The 15,963-nt window shown below is 40.7% G+C and overlaps 1 protein-coding gene across 1 annotated transcript; it reads left to right on the plus strand.

The window, feature by feature from the left end:
• The first annotated feature begins 609 nt into the window (after nucleotides 1–609).
• Nucleotides 610–3,871, plus strand: Otor (otoraplin). Its single transcript, NM_001108960.1, has 4 exons — nucleotides 610–741; nucleotides 1,048–1,187; nucleotides 2,107–2,214; nucleotides 3,333–3,871. Exons 1-4 carry the CDS (start codon nucleotides 627–629, stop codon nucleotides 3,354–3,356), a joined length of 387 nt encoding a protein of 128 aa, NP_001102430.1. The 5' UTR covers nucleotides 610–626; the 3' UTR covers nucleotides 3,357–3,871.
• Nucleotides 3,872–15,963: the final 12,092 nt, after the last annotated feature.

Here is a 15,963-nt window from a genome sequence, read left to right on the forward strand (position 1 = left end):
CCTGAGAAGGCCTGACGTTGATATTGGGTATCTCTTCCAGTTTCTCTTAATTTTATTTATTGAGGTTCGTGCTGAACTCAGAGCTTGTTGACTCCAATTTCCGTAGTTAGCAAGCTTGCCTCCAAAGATGTCTGTGTCTGTCTCTGCCACCACGCCTGTCCAGTTCTTGCGTGGGTTCTGGGGTTCTATTCTTCACACTTGTGTAACAAGTGCCTTATCCACTGAACTCTCTCCCCAGCCTCCATTTTACATCTTGAATAAATGTCTACAATCAATACAAGTTTGCTCATAAACCAAAAGAACAGGAGGACAAAAGAGAAAAGTAAACAATGGTTGACAGTCTCATAGACCTCTCAACAGTGCCCTGCTGGTGGACACCACAAGCTTTAAGCATAGCACACCATTTGTGTGGATCACAAACATATGGAGTTTGACTCTCTCTGGAAGATGAAATGTTAAAAAGCCTCTGGAATCCAGGAGCACACATTATGAAATTATGGGGGAGGGGATAAAGGGGTGGGGGTGGCTCCTTCCTATTGGCTGGGTGTTTACCTAGAGAGTTGGCTTTCGAATAAAAGAACCACTGAATCAGGCAAAGAGTGCTAGTCAAAACAGCAAGAAGGAAGATGGCAAGAATATTGATTCTTTTGCTTGGGGGCCTTGTGGCTCTCTGTGCCGGGCATGGCATGTTTATGGATAAACTTTCTTCTAAGAAGTTGTGTGCAGATGAGGAGTGTGTCTGTAAGGCGCTGTTAACGGTTTGGTTCTCATTATCTTTTTATCATATAATGGGAAAATCTGTCTGGCATGAAGCCAGGTTGTGTTTTGTAGTGAATGCTAAATGTGCTCTTTGTTCCGAGCGCTGGGTCTCAAGGTCTGTGTTTGGTGTCTAACTGTGGAGGAGGAGAATCCTCTCCCCTAAGATTTCCTGCAGCCCCTACCCCCTTCTTTGTTTGAAACCCATCTGCACTCTCCTTTCCTCCCTCTCTTACACACTTCTCTTCACTTGTAGGACATTTAGTCACTTCACTTTTTTTTCCCTTTCAGATACCATTTCTCTGGCAAGAGCACAGGAAGACTACAATGCCCCGGACTGTAGGTTCATCAATGTCAAGAAAGGGCAGCAGATCTATGTTTATTCCAAGCTGGTAACAGAAAATGGAGCTGGGGCATTCTGGGCTGGCAGTGTAAGATGAGATTGTTTATATATATATGTATGTGTGTATATATATATATGTGTGTGTGTGTATATATATATATATATGTATATATATATATATTGTGTTACTCTTAATTTTTCCTGTCTTTCCTGTCTTCAATCCTTTAATGTCTGTAAAGACAATAAATAAAGACAATAGCTGTAAAGACAATGTGGGAACTGTAAATGGAAACACAGAAATTCAGATTCATTTTCTGCTATTGCATTTTTTGAAAAGGGTGATTTCACAATAAAATTGATGTTTTGATCAGGAAAAAAAAACCATGCATGCTGGGGCTTCCACATTGCACAGAAGTGGAGTCTCCTTCAAAACATGTCTAAGACGATTTGCTAAGAGTTGTATGTGACTGGTCAGTCTAAAGGAGAAAATTCCTCTAGGAAAAGTTAGAACCCTCTTCCGTTTTGCGGCAGCTGCTTGCTTGAGCTAAAATGTACCCGCAGACTAAAGCAGAGACCAGGGAGGGATGACGCATGGTTGATGCCATCCCAGATATATACCCAAAACTGATGGAGTCAGTCAGGATATACTCACTACACGTGACTCTGAATGGCTAAAATGCGGGAAGTATATATACTGTAAAAGGGGGATCTACTTGCTTTAAAGTTTTTACTGACCTTAATTTTCTATAGATTCCAGATGATTTCAGGCAAGGCATGGGAGTGCAGAAAGAGAAGTAATGTTAAGGTAGTGAGACAAGTCAGATCTGTTCCAAAAAATCAGACTCACAATTCCTGATGCCGCCAGTGAATTTCACGTTCGCTCTGAGTTCCCTGGAATGTGCAGCGAAAGGGAAGCTGTGGCTCACAGAGTTTTCATTACAAGGAGAAGAGTTTCTCAAAACACCTGGCATCCGCTTTCCCTGACTGCTGCTGTTTTGGGCACACAGGTTTATGGTGACCACCAGGATGAGATGGGAATTGTGGGTTATTTCCCCAGCAACTTGGTTAGAGAGCAACGAGTGTACCAGGAGGCCACCAAGGAGATTCCAACCACGGTAAGCATTTCGAGGTGACTGGAGGATGACTCAGATCTTGGGATAAGAAAAGAATATGTCCTTCCGTTTCCAGTCTTTGCTGCACAAAATGGGCCAACAGTGACTTTTATGAGTTTGGTGACATGTAGAATGGACATATTGACTATCAGCCTTGTGAGGTTGGCACACTTTCTTCAAACACTATAATTGCTCTGAGTTAATTTTCTTAAGTGTCTCAACTTTTGAAAACTGTATTTTATCGTTATTGGGAATATAATTGACCAGTATAATTGCATCTTGAAGATGATCAACCTGATGTTTGGATGTATACACATACTAGAAAATGATCATCCCAAAAGGATGATTCACCATTCATACCTGTCACCTCATATACTTAACTCTCTTCCCATGCATGTGCATGTGTGTGCATGTGTGTGAGCATGTGTGTGCATGGTATGGTGTGTGTGTGTGTGTGTAGCAATGGAGACTGACAGCATGTTTCAAATATACAATACAATACTCCTTTTATTTTTATGGAAGGCATCTGTGTCATAGAGAAAGGAACTAAAAATATTTACTAAGCTATTCTTCCTGATGGTCTTATGAAAGGTAGATTTATTTATGAAATGGAGTTTGAAGAAAAAAATCACCACCTGTTTTTGAGATTATCAGACTAGTCTAGAAAATCCAGGATTTTCTTCAAGTCTTATCTGTGTGGCTTCTGCACGAAGGCAAAAAAAACAAAAACCAAAAAAAAAAAAAAAAAAAAAAAAAAAAAAAAAAAAAGTCTCCCACTGCCCTGGGGCCTCTTTGGTCATTTGAAGTGAGTCTCCCAAGCTGACTGCTATGCTTCAAACATAGTCCTCCAACAGCCACAGCTCACCCAACATCGCTACAGGGCACTGCACCCTGTCAGTGAAAAAAAACAAAAACCAAAAAACAAACAAAAAAACTAACTAGAGGTATATTGAAAAACCTTTATCTTAAACTTTGACTTAAAGTGACAATTATTTCAAATCCTTAGGTTTTCAACCTTGACTTATCCCAAATACAAAATTAAATCTTATTTTTAAATTAAAAATATCTACATCTGCTTTTTGGAAGCAGCCTGAAAATTCACTCTTTTTCCCTTCTTTCAGGATATTGACTTCTTCTGTGAATAAGAAATTAATTAAAACTGCAGATAAAACAGAGATGCCGATGAAGAAGAGAAGTGGAAATGACCAAAGCTGTGTATTTGTGCCTTTCTGGCTTTATTTGGTGGCAGAAAGTTGGATCTAGAAGGTGCTTATATATGGAAATTGTCAACTCAGTCCTGTTTTCTCCTGTCCTGGCCTTTCCACAGGCTGCCACCACACGCTGTGGAATCATAATAGGTCATTATAACCCAGTACTTAGCTTTCAGTGAGGAGAATCTTCATTTACTCAGTGAAGCACATTCAAAGTGTTTTATTCGTAGTTATTTCTACATGGTCATTGTCCCCAGCTCTTACCATGTGTACATAGGCTTGCTGAGTTAGAAGTCTCCCTTTTGGATGTGTTTTCTGTTATTTGTCTCCCTGGTCATTTGAAGTCTTAATACTGTATTTGTCAGGATAGTTTAGCATTGTTATTTTTAACATTTGATACCCTTGGATATAAGAATGTTAGGTATAAAAAGAGTTTTTGTACTCATAAACATTTGACTATGTCTCTGGATTTTTCTTTTAAAAAATTTTCATGTTAGTTCAGTGGGGATAACTTTACATTCCAAACCACCATTTCCTGTTTCCTCAAATTTAAATGTCTGTGTGTATGTACTGTGGCTGGTGGCGTTGGGGAGGAGGCAATTTTTGGAACAGTTTCCTTTTATTCTGTTACCTGTCTGGCTCTTGTTCAAGTTTTAGGTCATCAAAGGAGACATCCAAAAATCAAGTCTGAAGACTGTTTCCTCTGCTTCTGTTTCCACTTTCTTCTTTCCATAAAAATTCCTCCGAACAAATGTAACGCATTAAGAAGTTTCCTTAGAATGTTACTGGGGAGTCAGGGGTCCCATTTTACAAGTGACAAACTGAAATTCCTGGTGCCTGACTCAGGAAACATCTGAGAGCAGAAACAGGAACTGACTCTAAGCTGCATTTTATTCAGAACCAGAAATCTTGGAAGATAGAGTCAAGGTCCCCAAATCTGCCATCCGGTCCCATCTACAGCTCTGGCCAACCGTGAGCCTTTCTAAATCTAGTCTAACCTCTCTGGTTTGGTGGTCAGCCTTGCCTTGAAGATTCCCCTCCATTCCCGCCCATTAGCATCTTTCTCTGTGTAGCAGGGCTTCTGTGCACCAAGCCGCTGAGCCCGCCCAGAGGCGCCACTTAGATCACGTGTCTAGGTAGAAGGAAAACTTGCAACAGACAAATTGTTAGTACTGGGTACCTGGCTACATCCGGGGTAGACACAGATCCTTTCTACAGGAAGGACTCAATGCGTTACTCTGAAATATGAGCACGTTTCTGTTTTTTCCTACCACATTTGCAAGTTCTGAGTTTCATAGATTTATAAAAAACAAAAATTAAACAGACCCGGAAGAAACCTTCTGGCAGCTGCTGGAAGGAGGGAGATGAGTAAGAGGAAGAAAGGAAGCCATGCTTTCTTAGGTAGAGATCTCTTGTCAGCTGCCGCAGAGAAGCAGAGTGCTCTCTAGAGAGTGGAGATGCCCAGCGTGCCAGGACGAGTGGCCTTAAGATTTGGGCTAGTTGTTAAAAGAGAGACAGAATGTAGAGGAAGGAAAAAAATCGTACTTTTTTGAATTAGAACTTACATTGCAGGCTTAGCAGTGAACATCTCCAAGCAACTGCACAGAGAGAAGAACTTTAGGGTATTATAGCCCAATAAGGGGCTACTTTCCCCTCCAAACGTCTTAATGTGTCTTCACGTAGAACAGTTTTCTTAAGGGTTGGTTTTCTGTCCAACTGATTGACAGGTCTGTTTAGATGAACACTGAAGGGAGGATGCAATAGCATGTTTTGTTATAACTTTGTATATATGTGTGTGTCCATGTCTAGTAGCAGCAGTAATAGCAGTGCAGAATAGTCCCAGTCTTAAGATCTTTTGGGCAGTTGAGATGCCATATTCTACCTAGAATCAGAGATGCAATTCAGATATCCTTTTGATAAAAAGTCGGGTAACTGGAGCTTTGCAGCAGCAGCTTTGGTGGCCTGCATGGAGCTGCACAAGATGAAGCCAGCAAATATTATGGCATGGAGTCAGGGAGGGGCTATTGAAAATTGATGGCTACTAGGTGGGGGAGAGTCAGTTTACCTTACAGGTGTGGTTCCTGAAAGGTTGACCATGTTCTAGTGCACAACTTCATGCCCACCTACAAGGGTATGGATAGCACTCATTGGTTCAGTGGATTATTTTAAAAAGAGGAGGCGTCATGAAGTTGGAAGGGGGATGTGAAGGTATACCTGGGAGGAGTTAGGGGGTGAATATGACCGAAACATATTGTGTGAAATTCTCAAAGAATAGTAAAGTATTATATTAAAATTATGTAAAGACAGGTGAAAGAGAATTAAAGAAAAAAAAAACAACTATAACCACACTTTACCAGGAGAAAATGGCTTTCTCTCAGCAAGTTGTACATTATACCTCAACCCAAACGTGATACTTTCTTCCTTTCTTATGATATTTTAAATTCTAAGGATGTCGGCTGTGATATTTTCCCTTTTTTAAAGTTAGAGTGTTACCAGTAAAAATCAAAAGTGGGGTTGAAATGATTACGGGTGAAAAATTCAATGACTTCTGTCTGTTGATGCCTGCCTCACTACTTGACAGGGGGTGTGCACAAGGTTTTCTGTGGTTAATTGTAAATCTGCATTGACTGTGTATAATTAATGTGCTTTTTTATGTTCTCATGAATTTCTGTTTGTTCACTAATAATTTAAAAATGTTTATGGTATGCTCCTGCCAAAGGAAATATTTCCTAGTTTCTAAGTTCTCTCTCTCTCTCTCTCTCTCTCTCTCTCTCTCTCTCTCTCTCACACACACATCTTGATCTTTGGGTAGAAATAGTACTGAGGACTTGGCATGGGGTTGCCCATCCAGTTTTCTGTGTTCCTGTAAATATGACTAAGGGAGTAGAGGAAATCCTTAGGGCAAGTCAGAGACTTGGATCTTTTTTCTGCTGTCACCACTGTGACTTTGGGTGAATATTATTTCAATTATTTTTTTATGGAACACACACAAGTTAAATAGTATCAGAATATTGCCGTGGTTTATTCTAGCTCATTTTATGCCCTGAAAGGTAATGTTCCAGGTAGCATCTAGGGCTTGCAAAAGTTTTAAGATAATTTTTCCACTTATCCACCCTCTAATTCATTCATTTCTCTCTTTCTTCCTTTCTTCCTTCCTTCCTTCCTTCCTTCCTTCCTTCCTTCCTTCCTTTCTTTCTTTCTTTTCTTTCTTCCTTTCTTTCTTTCTTTCTTTCTTTCTTTCTTTCTTTCTTTCTTTCTTTCTTTCTTTCTTTCTTTCTTTCTGTTTTGATTATTTTGTTTTTCCAAGACAGCGTTTCTGTGTGTAGCCCTGACTATCTTAGAACTCTCTTTGTAAATCAAGCTGGCCTTGAACTCAGAGATCTGTCTGCCTCTGCTCCTGACTGCTGGGACTAAATGTGTGTGCCATCATTCCCAGCTCTAATTCCTCTTGGTCAATGGCTTCCTTATCCCAGACCTTATCTCTCTTGGAGATATATAGCACACCTTTTGTATCTTCTGGTTGGTGTCAGGGTTCCAGCTTTGCTCCCCAAGTTGAAGGCTTCTACAGCAGAATTCCCTTCATGTGCCAATAAGCTCTTGTCCCATGACTGAACTCATCCAAGAATGGAGAAATCCATGCTTGGTTTAAGCCTCCCGGGGGATCTATATGAGAATAAAGAGAGTTCACTATGCACTGCATGGCTATCCTTTCTGCCCTCTGATCTATTGTATCCCCGGGAACTGGTCACAGGCAGATCTCAGGGCCCAGGAAACCTTCTGAATCAGAATCAGCATGATCTCCAACTTCTGAGAATGCATGAGAGTCTGAGTTTTGTGCCTTCTCTTATTTTATAAAGCAATATTAAAAAAGCTGCTGAGCATGAGGGACAGCGCAACCCTTCTAAGATTCAAAGGATTTCAACATCGTTGATGCTTTCCTCCTCCCTCTTTCCTGTACATACCACATCAGTCTTTAGAGAGTGGATGGGGTAGGAGCTTGTGGCCAATGAGTTATTCTGGTCCCCCTTCCTGTTGGGGAATTCTTTCCTCACTAAGAGCAATGTGGCATTTTAACATCTTTAACCAGTTGTAAATCCTGTTGTGTAATGGTGGCTTCTTGTCAGGACAGAGATGAGGTTCCCATGAACTATCCACAATACAGCTGCCTGCACGAGACCTGAAAAGACTATACCAATGATCACGGCAACATAGATGGAGAAAACTTCACAAAGCCCCACCCCTCGGTAAAGAGCTACAGCAGTCAATGGCTACTGACAGAGAGAGAGAACCAATTCTCTCTCTTTCTCTCCCCCTCCCTCCCTTATCCCTCATCTTTTTCTTCTAAGTGGTCAGCCTTAAACACACAAAAATAAAGGCAACATTAATTAGACACAGTTTGGTATATAAACATGTACACACACACCTATATATGTGTGTATATATATATATATATAATAAAAATTAATGTGGAAGAAGAGGTCATAAATACAAGAGGGATTATTTCAGGGGACCTGAAAGGAATTGGAAAGAAGAGAAAAGTGGTGGGAAGGTTGCAATCCTCAAATTTAAAAAATGGCACTAAAAAAAAAACTGGTCGTCAATGGCACCAATGATATGATATTCATAAAGGAAAGTAGGGCTGCTGTGATGGCTTACTAGATAGGGATGTTGGCTACCAATCCTGACCTGAGTTGGAGCCTTGTGACCCCATGACATCAGGAAAGAACTGACTCTTCAAGTTGTCCTCTGAATTCTGCGCGTGCCATTTCTGACTATTTGTGACTTGACATGCAGGCATCACACACACACACACACACACACACACACACACACACACACTCCCCAGATAGAAGATACTTGAATAGCGGCAGAGACCTATAATTCTAGCTACTTTAGAGGATCTCAAGTACAAGACTTGTTGGAGCAACCAGGCAAGTTCAAGGCTAACCTAAACTTAGTGAGATACTGTTTTGAAATAAGATATTCAAAGGACGCTGTGGCTATGGCTCAGTGGTAAGGAGTTTGTCTTTCAAGAATGCAGAGGCTCTGGGCTCCATAAAATAAAGTACTTTAAAGTAGAGTTTCTGTGACCCACAAGGAATTCTAGCTTAAAATCTTCCCTTACATCTCAATATTAATTACTGTCATGTTATGCTGCTTAAGTCTTTTGCTTTACTCTATCAGTCATATACTGGGGTAGCTGCACCTAGCCATGAGCATATCCTTGCTCTACTCTAGAGGGCAAACTACCCAAAGCCATTCTCTGTAAGCCAAGACAGAGTGGGAATCCCCACGGTCTCTTCCTTCTTTCTTTATTTCACAGTTCTAGATGCCCACAGATGCCCACAGATTGATTATACACAACGAAACAACAAAGCAGGCAATGGCTAACACTGTCTTTCAGTCTATGACACAGATGACTCAGTTTAGAAAGCACTGAACTTTTACTGTGACGTTTATACTGTCTCCTTGTAAAAGGGAAAAAAAAGTTATTTAATCCTTCATAGAATTTGGGCAATAAACTTCTCCCTTGTGGAAGCACACAAAACAAACCAACGAAAAAAACAATGCATGGCTACAGATGCAGGTTCACCATAAGACATGTGATAGAGTTTGCTGAAAAGTTAGCTTCTTAAACTATGGGTATCAATAACATCTGGTGTTGTATAATCAAATGCAGCAATGACCAAAAACAGTACGTACACTGAGGTATCAAGGAAGCTTGCAAGCTAGAATTACCTATGGGTCATATACTCACTTTAAAATTATTTATGTTATTTTTTGAGCCAAGGGCTCTACATATCTGAAAGGCAAATTCAGAATCATATTAATCAAGTTAAGAAGCATATTAAGAATCAGTGATTCTGACAATCCCTCCATATCACAGCATGCCTTGGTTCTAAATACCCATGTGCCTTTGCCTCTGCCCATGCCCTGATACACACTGCCAACTAACACCACACAAAACAATGTGGCTTTAATATCAGACTACATGCTGTAGATCTGGTGCTCTTATCCTGCACAGGCTGCCTGCCCTCACAGAAAGGCAATGTGTTAATTCTGGGGAGCGAACGTTCAGTATTTCCTACCACCAGTCCTTGGCATGTATCACATTAGTGTACTTTTGGTTTGCATTGTGTTAGAATATTTGACATTAAGGGCTGCTGTTTGAATTGCTGACCCAAGTTTCATAAAATCTGGTTGATTAATTTCGGTTTTGGATTAGGACAGAATTCGAAGCAATTTCTGAAATGGCCCTAAACACGCCTGTGCCATTTTACATTCCACATTTATGTGAAGTGGAACGCTCAGCATTTACAAATGGAGAATAGAAATATTGATCACCTCTGAATGATGTCCACAGTGCTTTGTTTCCTATAGGGCCAAATATCCAGACAGGCTTTCTGTCAACTATTTATGGTCTTACTTATTTTATTGTGTGTGTGTGAGAGAGAGAGAAAGTGTAAAGGTAACTGTGAAGGTCAGAGGACAACTCCCAGAAATCAGTTCTCTCCTGCTCCCTAGTGGGATCTCAGAATAGAATTAAGGTCATCAGGCTTACATGCAAGTGGCTTTACACACTGTGCCTTGTCACCCGCCCAAGAGAGGACTTCCTTATGCAAAAATGAAGAAGCACAGCTACCTCAATTAAGGCATATTTTGATAAATATGAATTTTGTCTTTAATAAATAACAGCATCTTATAACACTGAAGAATTGTTTTCATGCACATTTTTTATGATTGATTATCTCTAATTGTTTGATTTGTATACCTGATTTATATGTGCAGATACTCAAGATTTTGTGAAAGCTTCTTGGACACAAAACGGTTATGAGTGGGGGAAAAAATCTAAGTCCTGACTGAAAATAGGTAGAATGAAGTTACAGAAACTGACTAAAGGCAAGAGGAGTTGACACACTGTACCGTAAATAGGCAATAAAATAGATTTCTTAAAAGAATTCTGGGGTGGGGGTAGCTTATCTGTTCATGAGGATCCAGCATCCAGGTGTAAAACAAACAAACAAACAAACAAGACAAAACAAACCTGATGATGCACACTTGGAATCTGAGAGCTAGAGAGGTGGAGACAGATGGATCTCTGAGGTTCACTCGGTAGCTAGCCTAGCCTAAGTCAAAGAGCCCTAAGTCCCAGTGAGAGATCCTGTCTCAAGCTTGACATTGTAAGTTGACCTCTGCCCTCTGCATGCCAATGCCTACATGTGCACAAGCACTCACTGCCTACCTGCATACAAAGTTGTCAAGAGGTTTGGTGGTCTACAGACAATGTTTACTGCCAGTTTCCAGGCTTACATACGTGAATGACGTTCAAATTCTTTTTAACCTCTGGCTTCTTGACTTCACATAGATTAGCAGCATCTCCATGGCTGGGCTGTAGCGAGAATTAACTATAACTTACGTGTATGGTGCAGACACAGGAAAGCCTTTAAGTGAGGAGTGGTGTTTGGGCTTCTATGGTTAGTGTGACAATTGTCTTGCTTCCCAATTCATTCCTCCTCAAAGTGGGAATAGCAATGCTTTGGGGGCAATCATAACTAACTGTGAGCATAATTATGAAATTGATGTAGATGAGATTCTGCACAAAACCACTCCATATAATATGCAATACATAACAGATACAAATAAATAGCAATGAAATTACATTTAAAATTAGAGGGTTTTAAAACATCTGTGAAACATTTGAGGAACCCGCATTCTTGTTTTTTAAGTGAATTAATCTTGAACATCTTTTCTTTCCAGACACTCAAGCTGTTTAAATTTTTCTGAGGTTGTCTGTCAGAAATGTTGCAAACACTTAGCACAGTGTGCACACTTACAGTCAAGCTTCACAAATGTTGTTCTTAATGTCTGATAGAATTGGTTTTTCATGTGTATGTATGCGTGTGTACCTGCGTGTGTGGTGGGAAAACATATTAGGGAGGTACAATGTAGTAAAAAGCCCAGTGCGCCTGTTCCTGGGCTCTCAAATAAAGCTGCAAATAGAAACAAGCAAGCAAGTCCTCCTACCCCTCCCTGCTGTCCCATACCTAAGTCATCAGAGCTGTCACTTTACCTTTGCATTTCCTTTGAGTGTTGGTCATAAGGGTGGTGTGTAAATGAGTAGCCAAGGGTCATTCTGAACACCAGTTGTTTGATCCCATGGAAAGTAATAACATGAACATAATTAATGAGTCTGTGGATAGACAATCCCAATTCTAATTTTTAAACACTTCATTGGCTACTTCCTGAGGAACAAGCATTCAGCAATTTTTTAAAGGGCAATTTAAGGTAGTGTAGTAATTAGAAAAGAAATGCCACCCACAGACTCATGTGTTTGGATGCTTGACCCACAGAGAGTGACAGTATGAGGAGGTGTGGCCTTGTCGGAGAAGGTGTGATCTTGTTGGAGGAAGTCTCACTGTGGAGTTAGACTTTGAGGTCTCCTATGCTCAAGCTATGCCCAGTCTCCTCCTGCTACCTTCAGATCATGATGTAGACCTCTCAGCTCCTTCTCCAGCACATGTCTGTCTGCATGCTGCCATGCTTCCTGGATGACAAAAAAATGGACTAAACCTCTGAAATTGTAGGCCAGCACCAATTAAATATTTTCCTTTACAAGAGTTGTGGTGGTCATGGTGTCTCTTCACAGCAATAAAATCGTAAATAAGATAGGCAGGGTTGTTTTTTGTTTGTTTGTTTGTTTTTCTAAAAGCATTCCAGAGTCATGCTTGTAGACTTGACAGCATATTTCCACTATAATAGTGTGTCTTTTTGTAGATGTTATCCTTCTTGGTGCTGCAGGGCTCAGTGGAGGACTTTATGTTTAGCTTGTATAAGGCCTTGATTTCAAAATTAGTATACACACACACACACACACACAAACACACACACACACACACACACACACACACACACACACACACCAGGGGGGGGGGGAAGAAATAGATAAGAAAGAAGAGAAGAGCAAGAAAAGAAAAGGAAAAGAGAGAGAGACCCAACCGCCTGGTCAGGTGGGCACTCCTGAGGCTGCAGAGCGGAAGAGACCACCAACACTGCTCACCCCTGCCCACATCCCTGGCCCAAGAGGAAACTGTATAAGGCCTCTGGGCTCCCGTGGGGGAGGGCCCAGGAGCGGCAGGACCCCTGCCTGAGACACCGCCTGAACCTGAAGGAAACAGACCGGATAAACAGTTCTCTGCACCCAAATCCCGTGGGAGGGAGAGCTAAACCTTCAGAGAGGCAGACAAGCCTGGGAAACCAGAAGAGACTGCTCCCTGCACACACATCACGGACGCCAGAGGAAAAAGCCAAAGACCATCTGGAACCCTGGTGCACTGAAGCTCCCGGAAGGGGCGGCACAGGTCTTCCTGGTTGCTGCCGCTGCAGAGAGCCCGTGGGCAGCACCCCACGAGCGAACCTGAGCCTCAGGACCACAGGTAAGACCAAATTTTCTGCTGCAAGAAAGCTGCCTGGTGAACTCAAGACACAGGCCCACAGGAACAGCTGAAGACCTGTAGAGAGGAAAAACTACACGCCCGAAAGCAGAACACTCTGTCCCCATAACTGACTGAAAGAGAGGAAAACAGGTCTACAGCACTCCTGACACACAGGCTTATAGGACAGTCTAGCCACTGTCAGAAATAGCAGAACAAAGTAACACTAGAGATAATCTGATGGCGAGAGGCAAGCGCAGGAACACAAGCAACAGAAACCAAGACTACATGGCATCATCGGAGCCCAATTCTCCCACCAAAGCAAACACGGAATATCCAAATACACCAGAAAAGCAAGATCTAGTTTCAAAATCATATTTGATCATGATGCTGGAGGACTTCAAGAAAGACATGAAGAACTCCCTTAGAGAACAAGTAGAAGCCTACAGAGAGGAATCGCAAAAATGCCTGAAAGAATCGCAAAAATCCCTGAAAGAATTCCAGGAAAACATAAATAAACAAGTAGAAGCCCATAGAGAGGAGACACAAAAATCCCTGAAAGAATTCCAGGAAAACACAATCAAACAGTTGAAGGAATTAAAAATGGAAATAGAAGCAATCAAGAAAGAACACATGGAAACAACCCTGGATATAGAAAACCAAAAGAAGAGACAAGGAGCTGTAGATACAAGCTTCACCAACAGAATACAAGAGATGGAAGAGAGAATCTCAGGAGCAGAAGATTCCATAGAAATCATTGACTCAACTGTCAAAGATAATGTAAAGCGGAAAAAGCTACTGGTCCAAAACATACAGGAAATCCAGGACTCAATGAGAAGATCAAACCTAAGGATAATAGGTATAGAAGAGAGTGAAGACTCCCAGCTCAAAGGACCAGTAAATATCTTCAACAAAATCATAGAAGAAAACTTCCCTAACCTAAAAAAAGAGATACCCATAGACATACAAGAAGCCTACAGAACTCCAAATAGATTGGACCAGAAAAGAAACACCTCCCGTCACATAATTGTCAAAACACCAAACGCACAAAATAAAGAAAGAATATTAAAAGCAGTAAGGGAAAAAGGTCAAGTAACATATAAAGGGAGACCTATCAGAATCACACCAGACTTCTCGCCAGAAACTATGAAGGCCAGAAGATCCTGGACTGATGTCATACAGACCCTAAGAGAACACAAATGCCAGCCCAGGTTACTGTATCCAGCAAAACTCTCAATTAACATTGATGGAGAAACCAAGATATTCCATGACAAAACCAAATTTACACAATATCTTTCCACAAATCCAGCACTACAAAGGATAATAAAGGGTAAAGCCCAACATAAGGAGGCAAGCTATACCCTAGAAGAAGCAAGAAACTAATCGTCTTGGCAACAAAACAAAGAGAATGAAAGCACACAAACATAACCTCACATCCAAATATGAATATAAAGGGAAACAATAATCACTATTCCTTAATATCTCTCAATATCAATGGCCTCAACTCCCCAATAAAAAGACATAGATTAACAAACTGGATACGCAACGAGGACCCTGCATTCTGCTGCCTACAGGAAACACACCTCAGAGACAAAGACAGACACTACCTCAGAGTGAAAGGCTGGAAAACAACTTTCCAAGCAAATGGTCAGAAGAAGCAAGCTGGAGTAGCCATTCTAATATCAAATAAAATCAATTTCCAACTAAAAGTCATCAAAAAAGATAAGGAAGGACACTTCATATTCATCAAAGGAAAAATCCACCAAGATGAACTCTCAATCCTAAATATCTATGCCCCAAATACAAGGGCACCTACATACGTAAAAGAAACCTTACTAAAGCTCAAAACACACATTGCACCTCACACAATAATAGTGGGAGATTTCAACACCCCACTCTCATCAATGGACAGATCATGGAAACAGAAATTAAACAGTGATGTCGACAGACTAAGAGAAGTCATGAGCCAAATGGACTTAACGGATATTTATAGAACATTCTATCCTAAAGCAAAAGGATATACCTTCTTCTCAGCTCCTCATGGTACTTTCTCCAAAATTGACCATATAATTGGTCAAAAAACGGGCCTCAACAGGTACAGAAAGATAGAAATAATCCCATGCGTGCTATCGGACCACCACGGCCTAAAACTGGTCTTCAATAACAATAAGGGAAGAATGCCCACATATACGTGGAAATTGAACAATGCTCTACTCAATGATAACCTGGTCAAGGAAGAAATAAAGAAAGAAATTAAAAACTTTTTAGAATTTAATGAAAATGAAGATACAACATACTCAAACTTATGGGACACAATGAAAGCTGTGCTAAGAGGAAAACACATAGCGCTGAGTGCCTGCAGAAAGAAACAGGAAAGAGCATATGTCAGCAGCTTGACAGCACACCTAAAAGCTCTAGAACAAAAAGAAGCAAATACACCCAGGAGGAGTAGAAGGCAGGAAATAATCAAACTCAGAGCTGAAATCAACCAAGTAGAAACAAAAAGGACCATAGAAAGAATCAACAGAACCAAAAGTTGGTTCTTTGAGAAAATCAACAAGATAGATAAACCCTTAGCCAGACTAACGAGAGGACACAGAGAGTGCGTCTAAATTAACAAAATCAGAAATGAAAAGGGAGACATAACTACAGATTCAGAGGAAATTAAAAAAATCATCAGATCTTACTATAAAAACCTATATTCAACAAAATTTGAAAATCTTCAGGAAATGGACAATTTCCTAGACAGATACCAGGTATCGAAGTTAAATCAGGAACAGATAAACCAGTTAAACAACCCCATAACTCCTAAGGAAATAGAAGCAGTCATTAAAGGTCTCCCAACCAAAAAGAGCCCAGGTCCAGACGCGTTTAGTGCAGAATTCTATCAAACCTTCATAGAAGACCTCATACCAATATTATCCAAACTATTCCACAAAATTGAAACAGATGGAGCCCTACCGAATTCCTTCTACGAAGCCACAATTACTCTTATACCTAAACCACACAAAGACACAACAAAGAAAGAGAACTTCAGACCAATTTCCCTTATGAATATCGACGCAAAAATACTCAATAAAATTCTGGCAAACCGAATTCAAGAGCACATC

Source organism: Rattus norvegicus, chromosome 3, assembly GCF_021556685.1.
Source record: "Rattus norvegicus strain SHRSP/BbbUtx chromosome 3, alternate assembly SHRSP_T2T, whole genome shotgun sequence".
Taxonomy (NCBI): domain Eukaryota; kingdom Metazoa; phylum Chordata; class Mammalia; order Rodentia; family Muridae; genus Rattus; species Rattus norvegicus.

Bases quoted from the DNA above. Each gene is read 5' to 3' on its own strand.
- Otor (NM_001108960.1), top strand. From the start codon at position 627: ATGGCAAGAATATTGATTCTTTTGCTTGGGGGCCTTGTGGCTCTCTGT. The intron at 1,188-2,106 runs GTAAGATGAGAT...TTGGGCACACAG, and splicing joins GGGCATTCTGGGCTGGCAGT to GTTTATGGTGACCACCAGGA. The intron at 2,215-3,332 runs GTAAGCATTTCG...CCCTTCTTTCAG, and splicing joins CCAAGGAGATTCCAACCACG to GATATTGACTTCTTCTGTGA.